General features: G+C 38.7%; 1 protein-coding gene across 1 annotated transcript in view; it reads left to right on the top strand.

Annotated features, from left to right (window-relative positions):
- Positions 1-22,960, top strand: part of BMP2K (BMP2 inducible kinase) — a 60,852-nt gene that overhangs the window by 12,490 nt on the left and 25,402 nt on the right. The window contains exons 2-12 of the mRNA XM_042468087.1: positions 4,487-4,605; positions 5,259-5,364; positions 7,535-7,677; positions 10,186-10,307; positions 11,682-11,763; positions 12,617-12,749; positions 13,857-13,960; positions 15,220-15,299; positions 17,291-17,448; positions 18,412-18,584; positions 20,247-20,342. Of these exons, the coding sequence (XP_042324021.1) occupies positions 4,487-4,605; positions 5,259-5,364; positions 7,535-7,677; positions 10,186-10,307; positions 11,682-11,763; positions 12,617-12,749; positions 13,857-13,960; positions 15,220-15,299; positions 17,291-17,448; positions 18,412-18,584; positions 20,247-20,342 (1,316 nt within the window). The remainder of the gene's footprint in view (positions 1-4,486; positions 4,606-5,258; positions 5,365-7,534; positions 7,678-10,185; positions 10,308-11,681; positions 11,764-12,616; positions 12,750-13,856; positions 13,961-15,219; positions 15,300-17,290; positions 17,449-18,411; positions 18,585-20,246; positions 20,343-22,960) is intronic.

The following is a 22,960-nucleotide window of genomic DNA, read 5'->3' as shown; positions in this document are numbered from 1 at the left end:
TCCATACTGTAGTTACGGTATATAGATTTGCAAATGAGAGATAAGTGTTCATCCATGGTTTCTTGTCATGGAGAGGATTTACCAGACTAACAGAGCTACATCTTTGAATTCAAGATAACCTTGTAGAATTGGGCCAGATGAGCACACTGAGTATCAGTAAGGATAAATATGAAGTTCTGCATTGAGGAACAAAAGAAATGATGTACAAATATCGGATAAGTGGCAACTGGTTTGGCAGCAGCATGTGTGAAATGAATCTAAGGGTCTTAGAAGAAAACAGCAGTATGTTTTTGTTGTGGTGTTATGCAAATAAAACAGAGTTATTCAAGCAGTTGTACAGGCTGCACAGTTGTGGACCCTAGTGATGCTAGTCACACAGACAATCCTCTCATTCACTTTAGAGTTCATGGCTGGGGAGCTAATGTATCATTCTGTTCCAAGTCTTATGAGAGAACATATTGCACAGTGTAGCTGTGGGATCCAGTGTAACCATGCTGCCATTTATTTATATTAGTGACTGAGGAAAGAACAGCTGGTTTAGTAGTTTTGTGACACCCATGCATCCCCATCCTTTTTTTGTCAGAAAACACTTTCCAGCCCACCTGGGGAGTGAGGATGTTAAGCCCATGTTTTGGGCTTGCTTTAATCCACCTAGGCACATGAGAGGATTTTTTTTCAACTGGAAATGATTTGAAAATGAACCTGATCAGTTCTGTGGGGGAATAGAAGGGCTACTTCTGGGCCTAAAACAGCCCAGGTGGCAGAATGCAGCAAAATTGCCCCATCCCCCAGGAGTGTTTCAGGCTTTTTTAATGCAAAAAACGTATTTGAAAAACAAGTAAGTAGTAGTGGGGGGGGGGGGGTGTGCCCCCCTTCCGTCCCCTACCTTGGGCTCTGGGGGCATAGTACAGCCCATAACCCACCCTTGATTTAAGGTATGCTAAAAGCTGTGTCCACGTGGATTTACACTATGCTAGAAATGTATAGAATCTTGCTTAAAATATCCATACACAGGTGAAGGAAAGTAATTGTACAACTCTGTTTTGTTTTGGTCAGGCCTCACCTGGAGTATTGTGTCCAGTTCTGGGCATCACAGTTTAAGAAGGGTATCAGTAAACTGCAATATGGTCAGCAGAATGCAGAAAAGATGGTATAGGTCAGGAAACCAACCCCTATGAAGAATACCTGTTGAATTGAGTATATTTGATCTGGTAAAGAGATGATTCAGAGGTCATATAATAGCTGTCTTCAAGTATTTGAAAGGCTGTAATGGAGAAGATGAAACAAATCTGTGATTTGCTTTTTCAGAGGATAGCTCTTAAATTAATAGGATCCAGGTTACAAGAAAGGAGAGCATGACTAAACATTAGTAAGGATGTCTTGATGGTAAGATCTTTTCAGCACTAGAATGGATGACCTTTGGAAGTTGTGGAGTTGTTTGTTGTTTATTTTATTTTATTATGTATCTAATATATATTCCACATGTTTCCCAATAGAAGACTCAAGAAGTTCACAACTAATGAAAACAAAGTACAGCTAAAATACAATTAGTACAAAAGTAAAAAACAAACAAACCAACAATTCTATTAAACCTACAAAGTTAAAAACACACAGCATACCCTCTTAAAAACATCTACTATATCAAGTTGAGAGCCAGAGGCTCTTACCTTCATTGGAGGTTTTTCAAAAGATGCTAAGTGTCTGTTTATCTGAGGGATGCTTTAGCTCTGGAAGTTTTGTATTGGCGGGAAGCTAGACTACATGATCCTTCACATTCCTTAGAATTCTACTGTTTTCACGAAGATAATAACGCGGATGTTGATATGCACTAAGCTTTGTTAGAGCGTATGCATTACTTTTTGAATTTCAGATTATTTTGATAGCTGATACGGTACATCAATGGCACTATTAATGATTTCATATTGATAGTGGTTCATTGAAAGGATTTAGTGACTGACTACAATCCAAATAGGTACAAAACAGTGCTGAAATGGATGATGCAGATAGTTCACATCAGTAGTCTATGTTCAGATTTACATGTTGGATTGGGAATTTGAAACTTGCAATGTTTAAGAGTGAGAAGCAGGATTTTCAGGTTGGATTTGCATTTGCTTTTCCTAGGTTGTGCTAACTGTTGATATTATTGTTTCTAAATAATTCTACAGGCATTCTGCAAATTCTTATGCAGTTTGCTTGGCACTATCACACAGGTTTGATATTTCAAAAGTTTGGGTCCATACTTCTTTCAAGCTTTGATACTTATCAAGGTGCATGAGGATTAGTTTGGTTTACTATCTAACCACTGTCTCTCTCGCCCTTAAATTGTCTAGAATATTGTATGGAGAAGGGCCATGACCATTTTTTTGAACTTTTATAGAAGTTCATTATCAAGCAGTGTTTGTTATGAACTAAATTTCCCTTTTCACTAATCATGTAAGTAATCAATCTACGTGGGAAGAGGCTGGATTTGGGCTTGTTAGAGGTTTTTCCCAATTCAGAGATTGAATCCTACCTGGACAGAGGAAGGCAAATAATAATCCTTGGCCTGTTGTCCCATAATTCCTTGTATGTTCTCACTTGTGATTTATATTATTCATCAGGAATATTAAGGATAATTGAAACAATGGCTGAAAACAGATGGCCCTAAAGGAGCGATTCTGCGCCGCCTCTTTACATGCCGGATCAGGGCTGTGGTAACTACATGCTGTGGTCCCGCTCCAACATTTTTCCAGCCGCAAAAGAAGCGGCAAAATGCCGCTCCTATTTGGGGCGAAAAAAGCTGTCCTTGCTGCTCTTCTGTGTTTCTTAGGCACAGCTTCTATATGTTGTGATGTCGCTTGCTGTCTGTGTGGGTGAGGGGCATGATGCCACTTTGGGGATGGAGTTGGGGCAGCCGGTGGGTGGTCATCATGCCCCCATTCCACCCCTACGCTGGGGTTTTTTGCCGGTCTGTACAGCCAGAATATTAGTAAAGTAATCATTTTAAAAATACAGTCACCCCTCCGTTTTCACGGGGGATCCATTACGGACCCCCCACCGCAAAAATGAAAATCTACTGATATTCAAGCCCTCTTGGTTTGAATGGCGGCAGGTGCCTGCAGGTGCGCATCCCATTTTAAGTCCCTCCATTTGCCCCTCGCAAGTAAGCGAGGGACGTGGATCTGAAGTCCACACCAATTGAGGGACGACTTTAATGATATTGAATTGCTTTAATCAGGGGTGGGGAAGGTTCTCCATAGTGAATTACACACAGGCTTTTGAAGCTCCCCAAAATGAACTAAAAGCATTCACCATAATAAAATATGGTCATGATGCTTACCTTGTGTCCCAAGCAGCAAAGCATACAAACCTGGGGGGGGGGGAGTTGGCAGAAAATAAACTGAAAACAAAACTGGAAGTACTGTAATGCCATGTCAGTTCCAGTTTTTTGAAGATATAGCCTGCTAGGGTTCTGAGGTCTTTGTGATTGAAAACTGGCCTTCAGGATAGCTATTCACACTTGGTTGAAATTTTAGTTGTTGTTGTTAACTGCCTTTGTGTCGATCTCGACCCATGGCGACCCTACTGATGAGATGTCTCCAAGACCCCCTGTCCTCTACTGCTCTGCCCAACTCCTATAAACTCATACTCATGATCTCTTTAATAGAGTCCAACCATCTAGCGTGCGGCCTTCCTCTCTTTCTACTTCCCTCCACCTTTCCTAGCATTATTGTTTTTTTCCAGTGATTCATGTCTTCTCATGATGTGTCCAAAGTGCGCCAGCCTAAGTTTGTCATCCTGACTTCCAGGGAGATTTCTAGCTTGATCTGTTCTAGGACCCATTTGTTTGTCTTTTTGGCTGTTCATGGGATTCTCAGCACTCTTCTTCAGCATCGCATCTCAAATGAATTGATCTTCTTCCTATCTTCTTTTTTAACTGCCTAGTCTCACATCCATACATTGTAATGGGGAATATAATGGCATGTATGAATCTAACTTTTGTGTTGAGTTGTATATGTTTGCATTTTAGGATCTTTTCTAGTTCTTTCATAACTGCCCTCCCCATTCTTAATCTTCTTCTGATTTCATGGCTGCAGTCCCAGTTCCAATCAATTTGATCCCAGATATGAGAACTCTTTTACTATTTCTATTTCCCCATTGTCTAGTTTGAATTTATGTAAGTTCTCTGTGGTCATTATTTTTGTTTTCTTTATATTCAACAGTAAGTCTGCTTTTGCACTTTCCTCTTTGATCTTCCTTAGTAACTGTTTAAGGTCTGTGAGGTTTTCTGCTATCATCAGCATATCTCAGATGGTTGATATTCCTTCCTCCTATTTTCACTTCTCCTTCTTCTGTGTCCAAGCCTGTTTTCCTTACAATATGGTCTGCATATAAGTTGAACAGGTAGAGTGATAAGATGCAGCCTTTTTAAATATTAAATTTTGTAAATAGTAAATTTTAAATAGATGGTCTTACTTGTTGAATAAAATTTATTCGATTATTTCAGGTGGCTTTTCCACAGTGCTTCTTGTGCGTACACATGGTGGAGTCCGGTGTGCATTGAAACGAATGTATGTTAATAATGTGCCTGACCTCAATGTCTGCAAAAGAGAAATAACAATAATGGTAAGTGAATTGTTTTCCTTTTGTGATTATATTTCTATTTAATGTATATGCTTTTTATTTTTAAATTGTTTAAAGACGTTTGGGGGTGGGGTCAGTGTTTTAGAATGTGTAGCAAGTACATTAGAAGATTCTGTTGTCCTGGGATTGCTCTGTAGTTCACTCCTCTAGTTAAAAACATTTCAAATGTGATGGCCACCTGTGAGGGCCACCTAAAAGTGTTTTAAAAAATCTCTAAATTATGATAGTATTAAAACTAGAATGTTTGTTATTAATAGACAACACACCATAAAGGCAACAAATCATACGGATCTCTTTGAATAGTAATTTCATTGAAATGTCTTCTGATCCTGGACCTGTCTGTAGAACAATTTTCAATGTGGCATCTCGGTTATCGCACAAATTTGGGCATATAGTTTTAACTTCTTAAAAATTCCTATGAGACTAAAAGGAGGTTTAAAGTTTTAAATCTACATCTTTCAGGCTGGATAAGATTAATTTTGCATGATGTCTTGAAGGATTTCCTGTACTTGGACTTCCTGTGTAAACCTAAGTATATTGTATTTCATTTTGTGACTATATTTTCCTATTTTTTCAAACCTTTTTTAGCTGCAAGTTTCTTTATCCTTTACACTCAAGTCTTCTTTGTTTTTCAGAAAGAACTGTCTGGGCACAAGAACATTGTAGGGTATTTGGACTGTGCTGTCAATTCTGTTAATGATAATGTGTGGGAGGTGCTCATATTAATGGAATACTGTCGTGGTAAGTAAACCTTTTTTCATTGCAAATAGTTGTCTAAAAAGCATATTATTTAAAGACCCCAAAAAAGGAAAAAAGAAAAGAGCTTCCACTCACCAACTAATGAAGTGCCTTTTGCTATTGTTCTGCCTTGACCAGTTTCCTTTGCTTATCGAAAAGCCTATACACCATCAGTGTGAGGAAATTGGTTTGTTTAAAACAAAGAAAAAAAGTCACTTTCACAGGGTGAGAGCTCTTTTATCTTTAACTGGTTGTATAGAAGTAGTTGGAGAAGCCATTGCTGAAGACATTGAAAAGGTGGCCACCCATGATTGTGCTATAGAGAATATCTTTTAAATTGGCATAATGTTCTAAGTAAGCATTATACAATTCTGTTGATTAATAATTCAACACAGGCAATAGATAATGGCTGTGAAACCCATAGTTGCTCTCATTGCTTCTTAGTTCATGCTAGGAGATTGTTTCAGTTGAAGGGAAGTTGGTATATAACTTTAAATCTGGGGTGTATCTTTATATACCTTTATTTTAAAATGAAACATTCAATCTGAATTTGTAAGCTTGAATAGTATTTATGTATGTACTTTAATATTTTTTGTGGGTTTTTTGGACTATGTTGTCATGTTCTAGAAGAGTTTATTTCTGATATTTTGCCAGCATCTGTGTGGCTGGCATCATCAGAGAATGCATATTATTTAAAGACCTAAAAACATCAGGAACCGACAAAACTTCAGGAATTAACTCTTCTAGAACATGGCCACATAGCCCAAAAAACTCACAAAAAACTATGGATGCCATCTATGAAAGCCTTCAACTTCACATGTACTTTAATGTGTCAAATCTTCCGCTACAAGGGAGTCTGTCTATGCCTTTATAGTTGGAGCAGTCATGTTGTTTTCACTGTTTTTGCTTCCTCTACTTCCCTTCCTCTCCTCTATTTTCTCTTTATTAAATTTTAGATTGCATGCAGCTCAATATGATTGAGACCTTTCCTTCTGCATTATTAAAAATATGATAGAATAATAATATACTTAGAGCCTCCTTTATTGTTACATTGTCTATGTAGTGCTTACTAATGGAGATGATGTTGATTGATCTTCATAGCTACATTGATAATGGTTAGTTTTGCCAGGCTGAGCCCTGGCAGTCAGAAGTATTTTGTGAAAAAGAAGTGCCCAATTTTAAAGAGATAGGCCAAGCCATATGAGTCTTGTTTCACTTCAGTCATTCCGATTCAGGATGTGCTCAGATTTCATCATTGAAATCTGTGTAATCTAGTTTTGCTTGATTTTTTTCTCCCCAGAAGTCTCTTGATTTTCTTCTTCATTCAACTGCCAAAATGTGTTGTTGACCAGCTGACTTTACATCATTTGTTGACAATGGTTTCTTAATATTAATAGCAAAAACAGCAAAGTCCTATGGGCTACAGCATGAGTTTTTGTGGATTTCACTTCATTAGATGCATCAAGTGGGCTATAATACATGAAAACCCATGTTATAATGAGTTTGCTAATCTTTAAGCTGACTAAGGGGCAAAATAGACCACCCCTTTTGGAGCAGTGTCCCAGCGCCCCTTTCTTTGCTGGATCGGGGCTGAGGCAACCATGTGCCGCAGCCCTGACTGGGTGCTTTGCCAGCACTAAAAAGAATGGCAAAATGCCACTCCAAAGGTGCCGTTGCTGCAGCGACTTTTTGGCACCCCTTTGGGTGTCTAAACACTGCACCAACAGAATGCTGTAATGCCCCCTGCCATGCGGTTGGGTATGTGGCATGGCATCAGCATCAGAGCGTGTGGCATCAAAAACCCACACCCCCATGCTGGTGTTTCAAGCCAGTTTGTTTAGCCCCTTAGATCTCTGTTTCTACTTCAGCAGATGGATGTGGATACCCCTTTGTAAATTAATTTTATAGTTGTAATTTGACCACAGAGGAAATGGACAGCTTTATCTTGCAGAATTCTTTGATTCAGTTTTCTTGTTACACCATAAGCCATACTACTCATGGTTGCTTGTTCCCATATTATTTTCATATTGTGGTCTTCCTGTACCTTGAACATAGATTGCATTTTAAGAGTTTTGAATAATTAGACATTTTCTGAACATACAGACTTCTATCAGATTCAGCTTGTTAAGACTTCTTTAAAACATTATTGTATTTTCTATATATATTTTTGTAGCGGGACAGGTAGTGAATCAGATGAACCAGAGACTGCAGACAGGCTTTACTGAGCCAGAAGTGTTAAGGATATTTTGTGATGCCTGTGAAGCTGTTGCTAGGCTGCATCAGTGCAAAACTCCTATTGTTCACAGAGATTTGAAGGTGAGTTAAAATTTTTTTGAGTGGAATCCTTGCTGTTTTTAAATAAGAATTAACATTTATTTTATTTGATTTCTGTTTTCTTCTAATCACTCTATCTGTTTAACCTGTATGTTGATCATATACATAGAGCAGGATTAGACTTGGAGGAAGGAGGTATGAAAAGTGGAGGAAAAAACCTTAACAATTTAATATATGCAGTTTACACCATGCTACTAGCAGAAAACAACAGACTTGGAATGATTACTGAAGTAAGTCAAGGATGAAAGTGCAAAGCCAGGTGTACAAATGAACATTAAGTAAACAAAAATAATGCCAACAGATTATTTAAAGCAGATGACAAAGACATTGAAATAGTTCAAGATTTTGCATACCTTGACTTAGTCATTAATCAGAATGGAGACTGCAGTAAAGAAATCAGAAGACTCTACCCTTAGAAGGGCACCTATGAAGGAATTGCATAAGATCCTGAAGTGTAATGATGTACAATTGAATACTAAAGTCAGGATTGTCCATGCTATTGTATTTCCTATTTCTATGTATGTTTGTGAAAGATACAGAGAAAAGTCAACTGATAGAGAGAAAATCAACATTTGAAATATACTAGAGAAAGAGTTCCGTGGATTCCATGGTCTATTCAAGACATATAAATGGGACCTAGAACAACTCAAGCCTGAACTGTCCCAGAAGCCAAGATTACTAAACTGAGGCTATTGTACAGTCTGACCCCTGTATTAATGGGGATATGCTCCAAGAGCTCCCATGGGTACTTAAAACTGCAAATAATAGGAAGCTGTATTACAGATGGCCCTCTGTATCTACAGGTTTCTTTTCCACCGATTCAACTGTCTATGGCTTAAAAATACTCAAAAATGTAAATTCCAAAAAACAAAACAAAACTTTGATTTTTGCCATTTTGTAGGAGGGTGACCATTTCACTATGCTGTTGTATTTAATGGGACATCAGCATCCATGGATTTTGATATCCATAGGGGCAGGGGTCCTGGAACAAAACGCCAGTGGATACCACTGCTGTGAATGAGGCACATAGTAGCCTTCTTCAGTTTGATCTGAATCAGATAAGACAATGGAGAACTTGAATTGTCTGGACTTAGAAGTGTGAGTGTATGTATGTGTGTATGTATGTAAGGTCCAGTAAAATGAAGCTGAGTTTTAATACAGAGGTAGTGTGAGTGTGTGCTTCCCTGATCTGTGTAGCTGATATTCAAGTTTATTCAAGTTTATTGGTTTGTTTTGGGAGGTTTGCGTTCTATAAAAGAGCAGGAGTGCAGTTTGGAATTCTTGATCCAATATTGGGCCCGAACAGACAGGCCAAAATAAAGCTTTTTCGGGTCACTTTGAAGGTATGCTGTTTAAATGCTGCATGCATCCTAAGAGGTTGGAAGCTATGCCAAAGGCATGCTCCAGTCCTAAAGACTAGAACGCAGCTTTGGTGCAGCTTCTGGCCTCTTAAGATGTGTGTGTCATTTAAACAGTATACCTCCAAAGTGACCTGAAGCAGCTTTATTTTGGCCTGTCAGTTCAGGCCCATTGTTACTAGAGACCAAATTGTCCAGTCACTCAAATCACTTGTTAGCTTTTACTAGTGGCTTAAGAGTATAACACTGGCTTGCAAATCTTGGTTTGCTTGCAGTGACCCCTGTTTGCAGTGATCCCATCCCCTGGAAACCCCTAGATTAGAGACTGATAATATAGTATACATGAGGTTGTCCTACAGAATGTGTGGACCCTTCTGCTAGTTCAGAATTTAGCTGCTTGGATTCTGAATATCTTACGTAGATGTTGTTCTGCCTCTAAAAGAATGTCATTGGTTGAGATTCTACATCATGTTTGTAGAACATAATGCTATGAACCCACAGCCCTGTATCCATCTCCTTCTTCCACATCTCTCAAGCCCAGATGACTCCTGTTGCTGCCATTTACTGGCCCAACCTGGGGTGGGGATAGGGACGTGATTCAGAAATGGCAGTCTCAGTTGTGATGGGAAGGAAAATTGGGTAGGTCTCAAACCAGGAGAGTGCTCTCATTACTCTTCCACTTGCAGCTGAGTCAGCTAGTTTTTCCTCACCTGAATTGTCTGCCTCATTGAATCCTCAAATCTTGCTTATCCTTGGCGTAAAGTTTGCTTCCCCAGCTTTGGTTCAGAGGGTTTTGAGTTGCTTGTTGCACCATTACTACCCATATATTTTAAATAGGAAAGAAGTACTTAAAATAGGGGTACTATGTGCAATATGTTAGCATAGCATTTATATTTCATCTTATTTATTTGTCAGCATGGAGCTTTTAATCAACCATGCACATATTCCTTTAAAATATATGTCCTTTGAGAATGATAATTAAGCTTAGGCCTCAGTGTGACTGAAAAGTGAATACCTGAAATACCATATTTGTCAAATTGGTTTAATGAGGTCAGTGAATGGTAACTTTCCTTGGAAATTATACGTATTGCCAAAGTGTATGTGTGTGTTTCATTTTTTTTTTCTTTTTTAGGTTGAGAATCTTTTGTTGAATGATAGTGGAAACTATGTTCTTTGTGATTTTGGAAGTGCCACTAATAAATTCCTTAATCCTCAGAAAGATGGAGTCAGTGTAGTTGAAGAAGAAATTAAAAAGTAAGTTGTGTTTCTTAAGGCAGCTGTTTAATAGATATATTCTAACAAGTATATTCTAAATAAAGAGCCCTGGTGGCACAGTGGTTAAGTGCCAGTACTGCAGCCACTTACTCATAAACAACAAGGTTGTGAGTTCAGTACCAGCCAGGGCTCAGGATCAAATCAGCCTGGCATCCTTCTGAGGGTCGCTAAAATGAGTTCCCATCTTGTTGGGGGAAATTAGCTTACACTTTGTAAACTGCTTAGGGAGTGTTTAAGTGCACTGATAAGTGGTATAGAAATGTACTTGCTATTGCTATTTGTATTGGAATCTCTGCAAAGGAATGGGCAAAGTATAACCTGTGGGCTGCATGTAGCCCTAAGGTCTTTTTCACAGTTCCAGTTCATCCTGGACACCCTTCCACATTCTGCTTAGTGAAAAGGGTTGGGGGAATCACCAATGGACAGTTCAGCAAGACATACCTCCATCATATTCCCACCCACTCCCAATCTAATCACAACTGGAATTATACTTCTGGCCACATATGATTTTGATTTTCAACAAATTTTGGGGTGGTACAGCCCATAGCAGGTCTACAGGCATAACATTTGGCCCAATTAGCCACTGTAACTACCCATTCCTTCATAATAATAATACTAATATTTATTTCTTACCTTCTCTCCATATATCGAGGCAGGGGACAATAACAATTAACAAACGAACAACATCAGTTAAAACACATTGGTTAAAACACACATCAATTGAAAAGGACAAGTAAGTTGTGCACATATTAAAACAATCTACATCTAAAATTCATCCTTTAAAATTCACAATTTAAAAATAATCTGGATGAGCCTGCTGGGAGAAACTAGTATTCAATGCTCTTTTAAATTCAGACAGCGCATGCAGCTGTTGAGTCTCTTCTTGCAGATCATTCCACAAGTGATGGCTGAAGAAAAAAGTCCTCTGGTTGACAGTTGCCAACATAGTCCTGGCTGACTGGACCAGAGGACCTGAGTGTATGGTCTGAATTATATGGCAGGACATGATTGTGAAGATAACCTGTACCCAAACCATTTAGGGCTTTAAAGGTAATCATCAACACTTTGTGTCTTGCCCAGAAACTAACTGGCAATCAGTGGAGTGATTTTAATGTTGATTTTAATGTTGGTGTAATGGGATCACTCCAGGATGTCCCAGTAATCAATCTGGCTAATGTGTTTTGAACTAACTGAAGTTTCTGAACTTGCTACAGAGGTAGCCCAATGTACAACATATTTTTTTTACCGTTATTGTTTTTTTCATATTACAACAATATTATTTTAGTAAATTCTGTCTTCTTAAAATGAGTTATTGTTGTAGTAAATTTAATGTGTTCCATTATTTAATCTTAGGTATACTACATTGTCATACAGAGCTCCTGAAATGATCAACCTTTATGGAGGAAAACCAATTACTACCAAGGCAGATATCTGGGTAAGGAATACTTTACTGTAGAGAGTAGTAAAAAAGGATTCAGTGAAATAAATATGTTGAAGGGTTGGACTGGATAGCCCTTGTGATCTCTTCCAACTCTATGATTCTAAACATGTGATTGAATCCACATTTTGTCACAAATGGACTAGACTTGACTTCAGTAGATTTACTTAAGTATGACAATCTGGATTCAAGCCAAGTGATTAGTTAAGGCTCTATAAATGAATAAAAATGTAATGCATGACATAGATCATGACTTCATTTTGCTAGACAAGGTGTAAAATAAGTTACTTTGTTAAATAAAGAACAATACTAACTTACTATTTAATCTTGTTCCAAAAACTCAATTCACTGAAGTGCATGTTTGGGTACAGTCCAATATTTTGTAGCAAGGATAAGATGAAAGTACTCTGTTAGTAATTCAGTTGCATATTTGCAGTTAAAAAAAAGTAAGGAAATTAGTATCTTTACAAAGATTCCATGTACCAGAAAGTTGCAAGATTGGTTTTATAAAATTCTGTTGTAATGAATAAGGAATGATATAAAAGTTGACGAGAGATTCTTTCTTATATAATTGCATGATTGGTTGAAGTTCATCAACATCACAAGTATTAAATGAAGCTATCAGATTAGCAAAGAAAGTATTCTTAAACACATTTTAACAGTTTGTTATGGCTTACATTTATTTAGTGGGCTTTGAAATATTTTATTAATTAGCTTGAATTCTGTGATAGGATTAAAAATCAGGTTTTTGATTTCTAAATAATTTACCAATTATTTTTATAACCAAATACTTCTGATTTCATACTGATGTCAGTGTCTTTCTTGTTGACAATATATTTCATTTCCATAGGCCCTTGGCTGTTTGCTATATAAGCTTTGTTTCTTCACACTTCCCTTTGGTGAGAGTCAGGTTGCCATTTGTGATGGAAGCTTTACCATCCCAGACAATTCACGTTACTCCTATGGTATACATTGTTTGATAAGTAAGTAGTTGAAGCAACTTTGACCTTAAACTTCCTGTAAAGTGGTTAGGTTGTGACAAGGAATCTTGGGCCTGTTACAGACTGCCAAAATAAAGCTGCTTCGGGTCTCTTTGGAGGAATGCTATTTAAATGATGCATGCATCTTAAGAATCCGGAAGCTGCACCAAAGCTGCACTCCAGTGATTAGGAATGGAGTGTGGCTTTGGCACGACCTCCGGACTCTTAGGACCCATGCATCATTTAAATAGCATACCTCCAAAGAGACCCGAAGCAGTTTTATTTTGGCAGTCTGTAACAGGCCATGGTCTCTTCAGGTGTATTGGAGTATAGTGGGCTCTTGGTATCTGCTGGGGTTTGATTCTAGGACCTTGTGGATACCAAATCCATGGATGTTCAAGTCCCATTAAATATAGTGGCATAGTAAAATGGCATCCCTTAAATAAAATAGTAAATTTTGGTGCTTCTCAGGCTATCCTGTATGGGGGACTGGCATTTTTTCCCAGTGTGTAAAGGACCAGTACCATATTTCTTCTCATTGGCTACATCTGTTTCTTTCTTGGAAACTCTCTGTATACTGACAGCTGATGGCTGGCTCAGGGGTCACCACTTTGAGTAGCAATGCTTTCCAACATGCATATTATATCTGTATTAAAGGATCTGCATGAGCTCTCAGTCTGCTACAGAACTAGGTATTTTGAATCTGCTGTTTAGCAACTGAGTTGAGATGCTGAATCGCTATGCATTTTTCAGAGGTATTCAACTTAAGCTGTATTTTGTTGGTGTCTGACCACAGGGAAGATCTAGTCTTAAAATGATCAAAGGCATGAATGACAATCGAAAGGCTGTGGTTTTCTTGCCAGATGAAAGTGATACAAAACTTTTCAGCTACTGCTACAGCCCAGGGATTTATTTGGAAATAGTCTAAGTAGTAGCACCTAGGAAAAATTAATGAAACCACCTTTAGCCCCCACTTAACTTCTAATCAGACATGGAGTCAACTAATTCCATACATAGCAAAATTTTGAATAATTTATTTTTAATGGTATTTTTATTCTAAGTTCAAACTTCTTGCTTCTTGTTAGAAACTTAATTTGCTGTAATCCACAGGATACATGCTTGAACCAGATCAAGAACGAAGACCTGATATCTTTCAAGTATCTTATTTTGCCTTTAAACTTGCCAAAAAGGACTGTCCATTATCAAACATTAATGTAAGTCCCAATGTTTTTGAATTGTTACAGTAAATATTTTTCTGGGTATTCCAAGGAATGACAGTTAATGTTTGACCTTTAAAAAAATTACTCTTTCTGAATTTACACAGGTGACTTTAAATAGATACAGTTTCTTTAGTGCTGGACAGCATACTTGCAGTATTTAGTGCAAGGTTTCAACCCCATCCCCATTTTTCTGTAAAACTGGATGCTCACATGACAGCATGTACACCTTTTGACCAAGGGAAGCTTTCCAACTATTAGTTATACTTTGGTCCCAGTGGATTGTCTGTTATGGTTGGATCCAACTCTATGTCTTCCTTTGCATATCAATTCAATTGTTTTGTTCTGGGTTATAGAATTAAAATGCTGTTTCCATCATACTGGGTATAAAGCTTCTGCCCTTAGACCATCACCCTTGAAATAGAGTCAGTAGTCTGCATAATCTATAAGATAAGCCTAGCCTTAGGCAAAGAGTCACTGTAGTGTAGCGGTTTGAGTATTGTACTACAACTCTGGAGACCAGGGTATGGATATCTCACTCAGTTATAGAAACCCACTGGGTGACCTTGGGCAAGTCACATTTTCTCAGCCTCAAAGAAAGGCAATGGCAACTGATCCCCACAAACAAATCTTGCCTAGAAAACCCTTTGATAGGTTTGCCTCAGCATCCAAATAAGTCAGACAAAATTTGAAATACACGACAACAACTAACTTTTGGAACTCTGCCTTATGCAAAGATGTGTCACGTCTCTTCATAACATTGTAGAGTTGGGATGCCAAGAGTTTTCAAATCTAACCCCTACCAATGCAGGAAACGCATAGCTAATGTGATGTTCAGCTACAACAATGTTTCAGTATGGTGTGCTCCTGTTTAGTGTTTCAGCCAGCCATACCATTTTCTGAGATATCCAGTTGTATCTTCTATCTTCTCTAGATTTCTGTGAATTTTCTTTGGCAGTCACTCAGTGTTCTATAGCCACTGAACATGGCAAGTGTTTTTTGAAATATTTTATGCACCTCTTCCCCAGTAGGTGTTTTTATATAAAAACCCTAAAGTTTGTGGTTCTACAGATCTTCAAATTCTCACACTGCTGATGCTTCCTTCTTGTTGATGGATGTTGTTGTTTGGGCCATATCGTGACTGATATACTGAACTGAGTTTGCTATTAGTTTGCTTAGTCTTTATTATTAGTGTTTTATTTTACTTCCCCAAAACATACAGTACTTAGTAACACATAATATCTTGTTTTCCCAAGAACTCTCCTCTTCCTTCAACACTTCCTGAGCCCTTGACTGCTAGTGAGGCAGCTGCTAAGAAAAGCCAAATAAAAGCTAGGTGAGTGAATTAATTTTTCTGAAATTTTGTGTACTTTTAGTTTCTTTGGAATGCCAAGCATTAGAACTTTACTTTCTGGCTTAAAATGCCAACTCTTTAAATTGCCTTGTGTTCACTTTAAAGATGTGATAATGTCAAAATTCTTAGTTTTAAATCAAAAGTCTAAACATAAAAATGGGCAGATGAATATAGCATGTTGTGGAATTCTTAGGCATACTTTATGATAAGAAGGACAAAACTTCCAGTTAGGGGAAAATAAAGACAAAATGCACCATTTTGGAATGACAGGACCAAGTGACAGCTAGATAAACCTAGGGCCTGCACAGATAGCTCTAAAAGCTGGCTTCTTGGCAGCTTGGGGACATGGCGTTTAGACATCACATGCCCCGATGTCTTGAAGCCGCCCAGTAAATCAGATGGCAGCGGCTTTAATACATCTTGGGGGCATGGCGTTTAGACGCCACACACTTGGAAACCACTCTGGGGCTGTGGCGGGGTACCTTAAACCTAGCCCAAATAGAAGTGGATCTTTTCAGATCCTATTTGGGCCAGATTCTTGGTAGATTGGGGTCACGGCGTGTGCTTGCTGTGGCCCCAAGGCAGGATGGTTTCAAGCTGCCCCTTCATGCCTGTCTGTTTCACCCCATCGTTCCCAGTTTGGAAAGTAGACCAGAAACTCAGAAACTGTGGAGTGGTGCATATGTTGTCAGTAGATATTGTTAGTCAAAGTTTGTACTGATGTACGCTTTAAAGAGTTACTCAGTAGTTTTGTAAAATTAAGCATGTGCAGTTAAAACAACCTGCCATTCATTTATTCCTTGTACACTTATTTGCTTCGATGTAAACATAAGTGTACATTAGTGTGTACTCAATAAATTTAACTTTTATGATAAATATGTTATGAATGGCACATTAAGAATATTTAATCATTCTATTTGTTTTGGAAGGAATGTTTCACAAGCCCCCTCTTGTGGTTCTTGTGCATTATGAGAGAATATAGGAGGTAAAATTGAACAAACAACTTCTAAACAAGAATTATAAGGTGGGGTCATTTAGAGAAACTTGTGCTGCTTAATATGAATTGTTCACACAAAGTTATTGACCTGCAAAAATGTTTATTTTTATCCAGGCCTGGAATGTTATTTTTTAAAACGAAAATAATGCATTGGTGTTGTTTAACGTTTTATACAAAAAATGTCTTGGTATTTGTTCATAATGACGTGTCACTAGTGTAACTAACATGTTAGGATTTTAATGCTTTTGGTAATGCAAAAAAAGATCACTTTGAAAAAGCAACCCACCCCAGTCTTCCAAAGTGACATTCAATAAATGTTTTTGAAGTAACAAGTAAACATTTCTCTTTATACTAAGTAAATACTGATGTTACCAACTGTTACATTATTTTTAAAGAGTCACAAAGTAACTTGTAATAAGACCCTAGCTCTCCTTTTTACTCTTGAGAATAAATGAGGATAGAGTACTTTCTTCTTTGTTTGCCAAAAGCCTTATCAATAAAAAGTAGATGAATAAACTTAAATACATAAATTATTTATATATAATATGATTTGATAATATATGGTATAACCATAAAGTTGTATTGTTAATTGGGAGAATGTTAAATAAAAAGAAAAAAATACAGCTTAGCTGCGTGAAATGCAGGGAAACTGAAAGCTGGATGAAGTATTCTATGAAGTACCTCATTTATCAGTTGTCTGCTTGGTTTCTACTCTAGGGGAGTAGGATTCCTCTCCATGTCTGGTACAAAAATGCAGTGGGCTTCTGAGAAGGGACTGAATGCATGGCCTTCTCCAATCACAAAAATGCAGTTGGCTGCCTCAAGGGGACTGAACCCTCCATCTGTCTTCTGACAGCCTGCTTTCTTGAATGAATTAATTCTAGGAATGTGTGGAAGCCAGTTAAGTGGTAAACAAGGATGTTCTTTACTACTACTTTCTGAAATGCAAATGTGACTCCTATTTATGTCATTCTAGAATAACAGATTCCATTGGACCAACAGAAACCTCAATAGCACCACGACAAAGACCAAAGGCCAATACAAGTGCTGCCACTTCTAGTGTGTTAGCAATCCAGAGCTCAGCAACACCAGTCAAAGTGCCAGTTCCTGGTGATCTTAACAATGGGCAAAAAGGTAACTTCTCATATTAATAGCATGAAAAAAGCTGCTCTTCTCAAGTACTGAATGAAAAGCAAGTATTCTGCTGCTTTTAAAAATTAGATGCCATCTTTTAATGAAGATTTGGATGATTTGACTCAAAGTAAAAATATCTTCATATACTTTATTGCCTTGTTTCAACACAGTATCGGGAGTGCTTCCCCCACAGAGCCATGGAAAATGTAATACATCATCTACTTATGGTTTTCCTGTTCCATACAGCTGTTCATTCAAAATTAAATGTGGATTGATAATCATTTTAAGGAACTGTGTTAAATTGCAGATAATGTTAATGGCTGAATGGGGATTTGAACCCTGGTCTTCCAGAGTCCTAGACCAACACTTAAACCACTACAGCACACTGGTTCTGATTTACTTTGTTTATATAAAAGATAATTTAAACACACTTAAAGTGTACTAAATAATTTATGAAGTTATAAAAAGTGAAAATGGTTAAAATAGTTTAAAACCATGTACATGAACTTTTTTTTTTTTAGAAAGCAGGACCAAACAGTTTGATAAAAAGCTATATTTTAACCTAGTGCTGGGTTGAAGACAGAGCCTCAAAGGGGAAGATACTCCAGAGTGCCACAGGAGAGAATGCCCTTTCCTGTGACCTCCCACAGTGTATTGCTGTCACTGGTGGGAAACAAAGGAGCACCCTGTAGCAGACTTCAGTCCTTGGGACAAGCATATATAGAGACATACATGCCTGCTTGAGACTTACGAGATTTCTTCTTTAGCTTAGGCTGTATGTCGTAGCTTAACAACAACAACAACAAAACTGGCAAAATGTGTAGAGAAATGTGATAGAAACTAAATGTTCACCATTTATGTGATAGTTATATCTTTGAGTTAGCTGTGTGATGTACAGAAACATTTCTATATTTGGACTCTAGAAATTCATTAAGCAGAAAATATGCTTTGAAAATATCATAGGAGCCTCAAAACCTGGAAGTAGTCATGAGAGCATGTTGTCCCAGGGAACTAATCCAAACCCACAGCAGAACAGAGTACTACAACAACTACAGCAAGGAGACTGGAGATTACAGCAGTTGCATTTACATCACCAGCAGCAACAGCAATTCCCTCAGGATGCATATGTGCAGCAGGTATCAGTGCATTTTCGGTATAGTGTGAGCATTTTTCTTAAAAAAAAAATCTATTACTTGTTGGTGTTGTATGCCAGGGGTAGGCAACACTTTTTAGCCGGGGGCCGGGTTGCTGTCCCTCAGACAACTGGGGGGCCAAAGCCAAAAAATAATTAATTAAATCAATTTTTTAAATAAATACATAAATAAATAAACCGAGACAAATGTAGGACAAACTTTTCAAATGGAGGGCACTTTTAAAATAAAAAATGGAGGACACGTGAAAAAATTTGCTGATATTAAAAAAAAAGTTAAGATAAATGCATGTTTCTGAGGTTTCTATAGACAATTGCCCCACCATGCCCCTCGCGCGAGACGCCAAAGGCCCCAGTGGCAGTCGGCGGCAGGACCAGGCTGGGGCAGGTCCCAAGGCCTCGCTGGGCCGCATCCGGCCCGCGGGCCATAGGTTGCCTACCCCTGTTGTATGCCTTCAAGTCATTTCTGATTTACGGATACCCTATAATGAGTTTTTCTTGGCAAGATTGTTTAGAGGAGGTTTACTATTGCCTTCCTTGAAAGCTGAGAGCATGTGACTTTCCCAAGATCACCCAATGGGTTTCATGTTATAAATCCTATAAATTTGTTTTCCTAACATTCAGTTGTCAGGTTTTGCTTATTCTAACAAAAAGGCACTTTTTAAATATAAAAAAGTATAATTTGGTACTTCCAAACAAAGTTTTTACCTTGCCTCAGACAAAGACTTTTATGAGGGGTCCAGTTGGCATAATCCTCTATATTACCTTTGTATGTTCCACCATTTCTTCCATCTTTTTATCACTATGAAAGGTTTCTTAAAGAGGAAAAGTCACAGTAATTACATCATACATTTTAATAGTGCTGGAAACTGCCAGTGTGGAACTATTTTGATATTTACGTGTGACATACTTTTGTAAGTAACTGCCTTTAAGGGACCTGTGATACCCCTATGAATGAGAGGCCTCCATGTTGCCCTATCCTCAGCTATCCTGCTCAGGTCTTGCAGACTCATGGCTGTGGCTTTTCTGATTGAATTTCTCCATCTGATATGCGGTCCATTTTAGCAAGCATTTTTTTTTAGTGAGTCTTTTCTTCTCACGATATGACCAAACTATGACAACATCAGTTTAGTAATATTTGCTTCTAGGGAGGGTTCAGGCTTGATTTGCTCTAGGACCCATCCATTTGTCTTTTACTGGTCCATGGTATTCTCAGAAGTCTTCTCCAGCACCATGTCTCAAATGAGTTAATTTTCTTCCTATCAGTTTTTTGCATTGTCCAGCTTGCACAACCATACCTAGACATGAGGAATACAATGATATGGACCATTCTAACATTAGTGTTCTGTGATATATTTTTTACACTTCAAGATCTTGTCTAGTTCCTTCATTGCTGCTCTTCCAAGTCTTCTGATTTCTTGACTGAAATCTCTGCTCTGATTGATGATTGAGCCCAAGTATGGAAAAGCTTGAAGTATTATAATATCTTCTTCATGTACTTTATTTAAGGTTCCACTTACATAATATTAAGCAATTACCTTAAAATATTTTGAGTCTAAAGAGATTAGAAGGGCACTTTGTTGTAATTTTACTTAATTAATTAGGTGATACTCATGATTTATGAAAATCTTTCACTTTTTAAATACAGTATCAACAAACAATGCAGCAACACATGATTCAACAGCAGCTTTTGATGCGTTCTATGTACCAGCAGCAGCCTTCCTCATACCCCTATCCTGCCATGGTAAGTTTAATAACTTTTTTTTAAAACCTAAGTGTGTTTAACTGATAAATAGGGCTAGACAGATAAAAGATAATCATTGGTCATTTACAAAATTGACTATAGCCCAAAACACATGAGCCAAAAAAAGTGGCTTCAAGCCACTTCAGGGGCAGGGTATGCAGACGACGCATGCCCTTGGATTGGCTGCAAGCCATTCTGGAGCCACCTAAGGTGGCCTGAAGCCGCTGGGAAAAAGAGCATGGAAACAGTGCTTCTTGCCAGTGGCTTGTTTGGGACCACGACGGTGGCTTGCTTTCAGAGTGGGCCGTGTAGTTGCTGTGGTCCCCAGCTGATCGGGACTGGAGTGGTCAGAGGCTGCTCCAAGTCGCTGTTCTTCTTCACCTCTATGTGAATCAGCTTGATTGTGTTGATGATAAATTTTACTAGCTTTATTTGAATTACTGCATTTTTGTAGAACTATTTGCTACAGCAAAGAATTGTGCAGGAAGGAGACTGAATAATGTTGTGTAAATAAAGTGGATCTGAATGGATAAATATTTTCGCTGTTACTGCAGTTTCATCTTGAAGGAATGAGACATGGTATACTTTGTTGTGTTAATATCTCATTTTTATGGTTTCTGTTTTTGCTTATGAAATAAGCATCTAGCAAATAATACATGACTGCCAGTGATAAGCTGTTATTTTATTTAGTTATTATTTATTATGGTATTTATACCCCACCCTTCAGCCCTAAAGGCTATCAGAGCAGCTTACAATTATTCTTTTTAATTAGACAGTTCCCTGCCCTCAGGCTTACAATCTGAAAGACACAACACAAAAGGAGAAGGGAATGGTGGTGGGATCTCTCCCTCTGAGGGCTGGACCAAGGCAGATGGACGGGAGGGAGGGCTCTTCTTCTTCAGGCTAGCCCTGATGGGCCTGCCTGTTCACTCCCTCGCAGGTTGAAGGATGACAGTTATCATGGAGGGAGGGCTCTTCTTCTTCAGGTTAGTCCTGGTGGAGCTGGGCCTGCCTGTTCACTCCCTCACAGGCCAAAGGATGACAGTTACCATGGAGGGAGGGTTCTCTATCTTCAGGCTAGCCCTGATGGAGCTGGGCCTGCCTGTTCAGTCCCTCACAGGCCAAAGAATGACAGTTATCATGGAAGGAGGGCCCTCTATCTTCAGGCTAGCCCTGGTGAAGCTGGGCCTGCCTGTTCATTGCCACACAGGCCAAAGGATGACAGTTATCACAGAGGGAGGGTTCTCTTTCTTCAGGCTACCCTGATGGTGCTGGGCCTGCCTGTTCACTCCCTCACAGGCCAAAGGATGACAGTTATCATGGAGAGAGGGTTCTCTTTTTTCAGGCTAGCCCTGATGGAGCTGGGCCTGCCTGTACTCCCACACGGGCCAAAGGATGACAGTGGTCATGGAGGGAGGGCTCTCTTTCTTCAGGCTAGCCCTGATGGAGCTGGGCCTGCCTATTCACTCCCTCACAGGCCAAAGGATGACAGTGATCATGGAGGGAGGACTCTCTTTCTTCAGCCCTGATGGAGCTGGGCCTGCCTGTTCACTCTCTCTTAGTTATAGATAAATATAATTCAAAGTATTGGATGCTGAACTACATGGGCCTTTGATCTGATCTAACATGATTCTTTCCATGTTCTTAAGTTGTAGAATCTGCTACTCTTAATTTTACCCTGGAATTCATACTGCATTAGTGTAACAATTTTTAACTGTGTAACTTTTATAGTTACTGAAATTAATTTCTAAATAATTTCATGTTTAGTATAATGTGTAGCTAGCTGAATAACCTATCTTTATTTAAAAATGCCACACATCTTCATTATATATTACTCTCCCAGTTAGCCTACGTTACTGAGTGACAATTTCTTTTGTTGCTTAGTAGTGGTATACCCATGTCTAAGCGTGTCAAAAGGAGGGCGACTAAAATGGTGAAGGGTCTGGAAACCATGTCCTATGAGGAATGACTTAGGGAGCTGGGGATGTTTAGCCTGGAGAAAAGAAGGTTAAGAGGTGATATGATAGCCCTGTTTAAATCTTTGAAGGGGTGTCATATTGAGGAGGGAGCAAGCTTGTTTTCTGCTCCTCCAGAGACTAGGACCCGGAACAATGGATGCAAGCTACAGCAAAAGAGATTCCACCTGAACATTAGGAGGAACTTCCTAACAGTAAGGGCTGTTCAACAGTGGAACACACTCCCTTGGAGTGTAGTGGAATCTCCCTCCTTGGAGGTCTTTAAACAGAGGCTGGACGGCCATCTGTCAGGGATGCTTTGATTTGGATTTCCTCCATGGCAGGGGGTTGGACTGGATGGCCCTTGTGGTCTCTTCCAACTCTATTACAGTGGTGCCTCGGGTTACGAAAGTAATTCGTTCCGCGGCCGCTTTCGTAACCCGAAAAGCCTTCGTAAGCCGAAATGCCATAGGCGCTAATGGGGAAAAGCCGCGATTCCGTGTAAAATAGCGCCGAAAAGCACCAAAAGTTTTTTCGTAACCCGAAAAAACATTCGTAACCCGGAGCAATTATTTCTTATGGGATTTTTTCGTATCCCGAAAATTTCGTAACCTGGGTATTTCGTATCCCGAGGTACCACTGTATTCTATGATTCTATGAGTT

Source organism: Sceloporus undulatus, chromosome 5 (genome assembly GCF_019175285.1).
Source record: "Sceloporus undulatus isolate JIND9_A2432 ecotype Alabama chromosome 5, SceUnd_v1.1, whole genome shotgun sequence".
NCBI lineage: Eukaryota > Metazoa > Chordata > Lepidosauria > Squamata > Phrynosomatidae > Sceloporus > Sceloporus undulatus.
The sequence above is the reverse complement of the archived record's forward strand: the minus strand, read 5'-3'. Positions and strand labels throughout refer to the sequence as shown.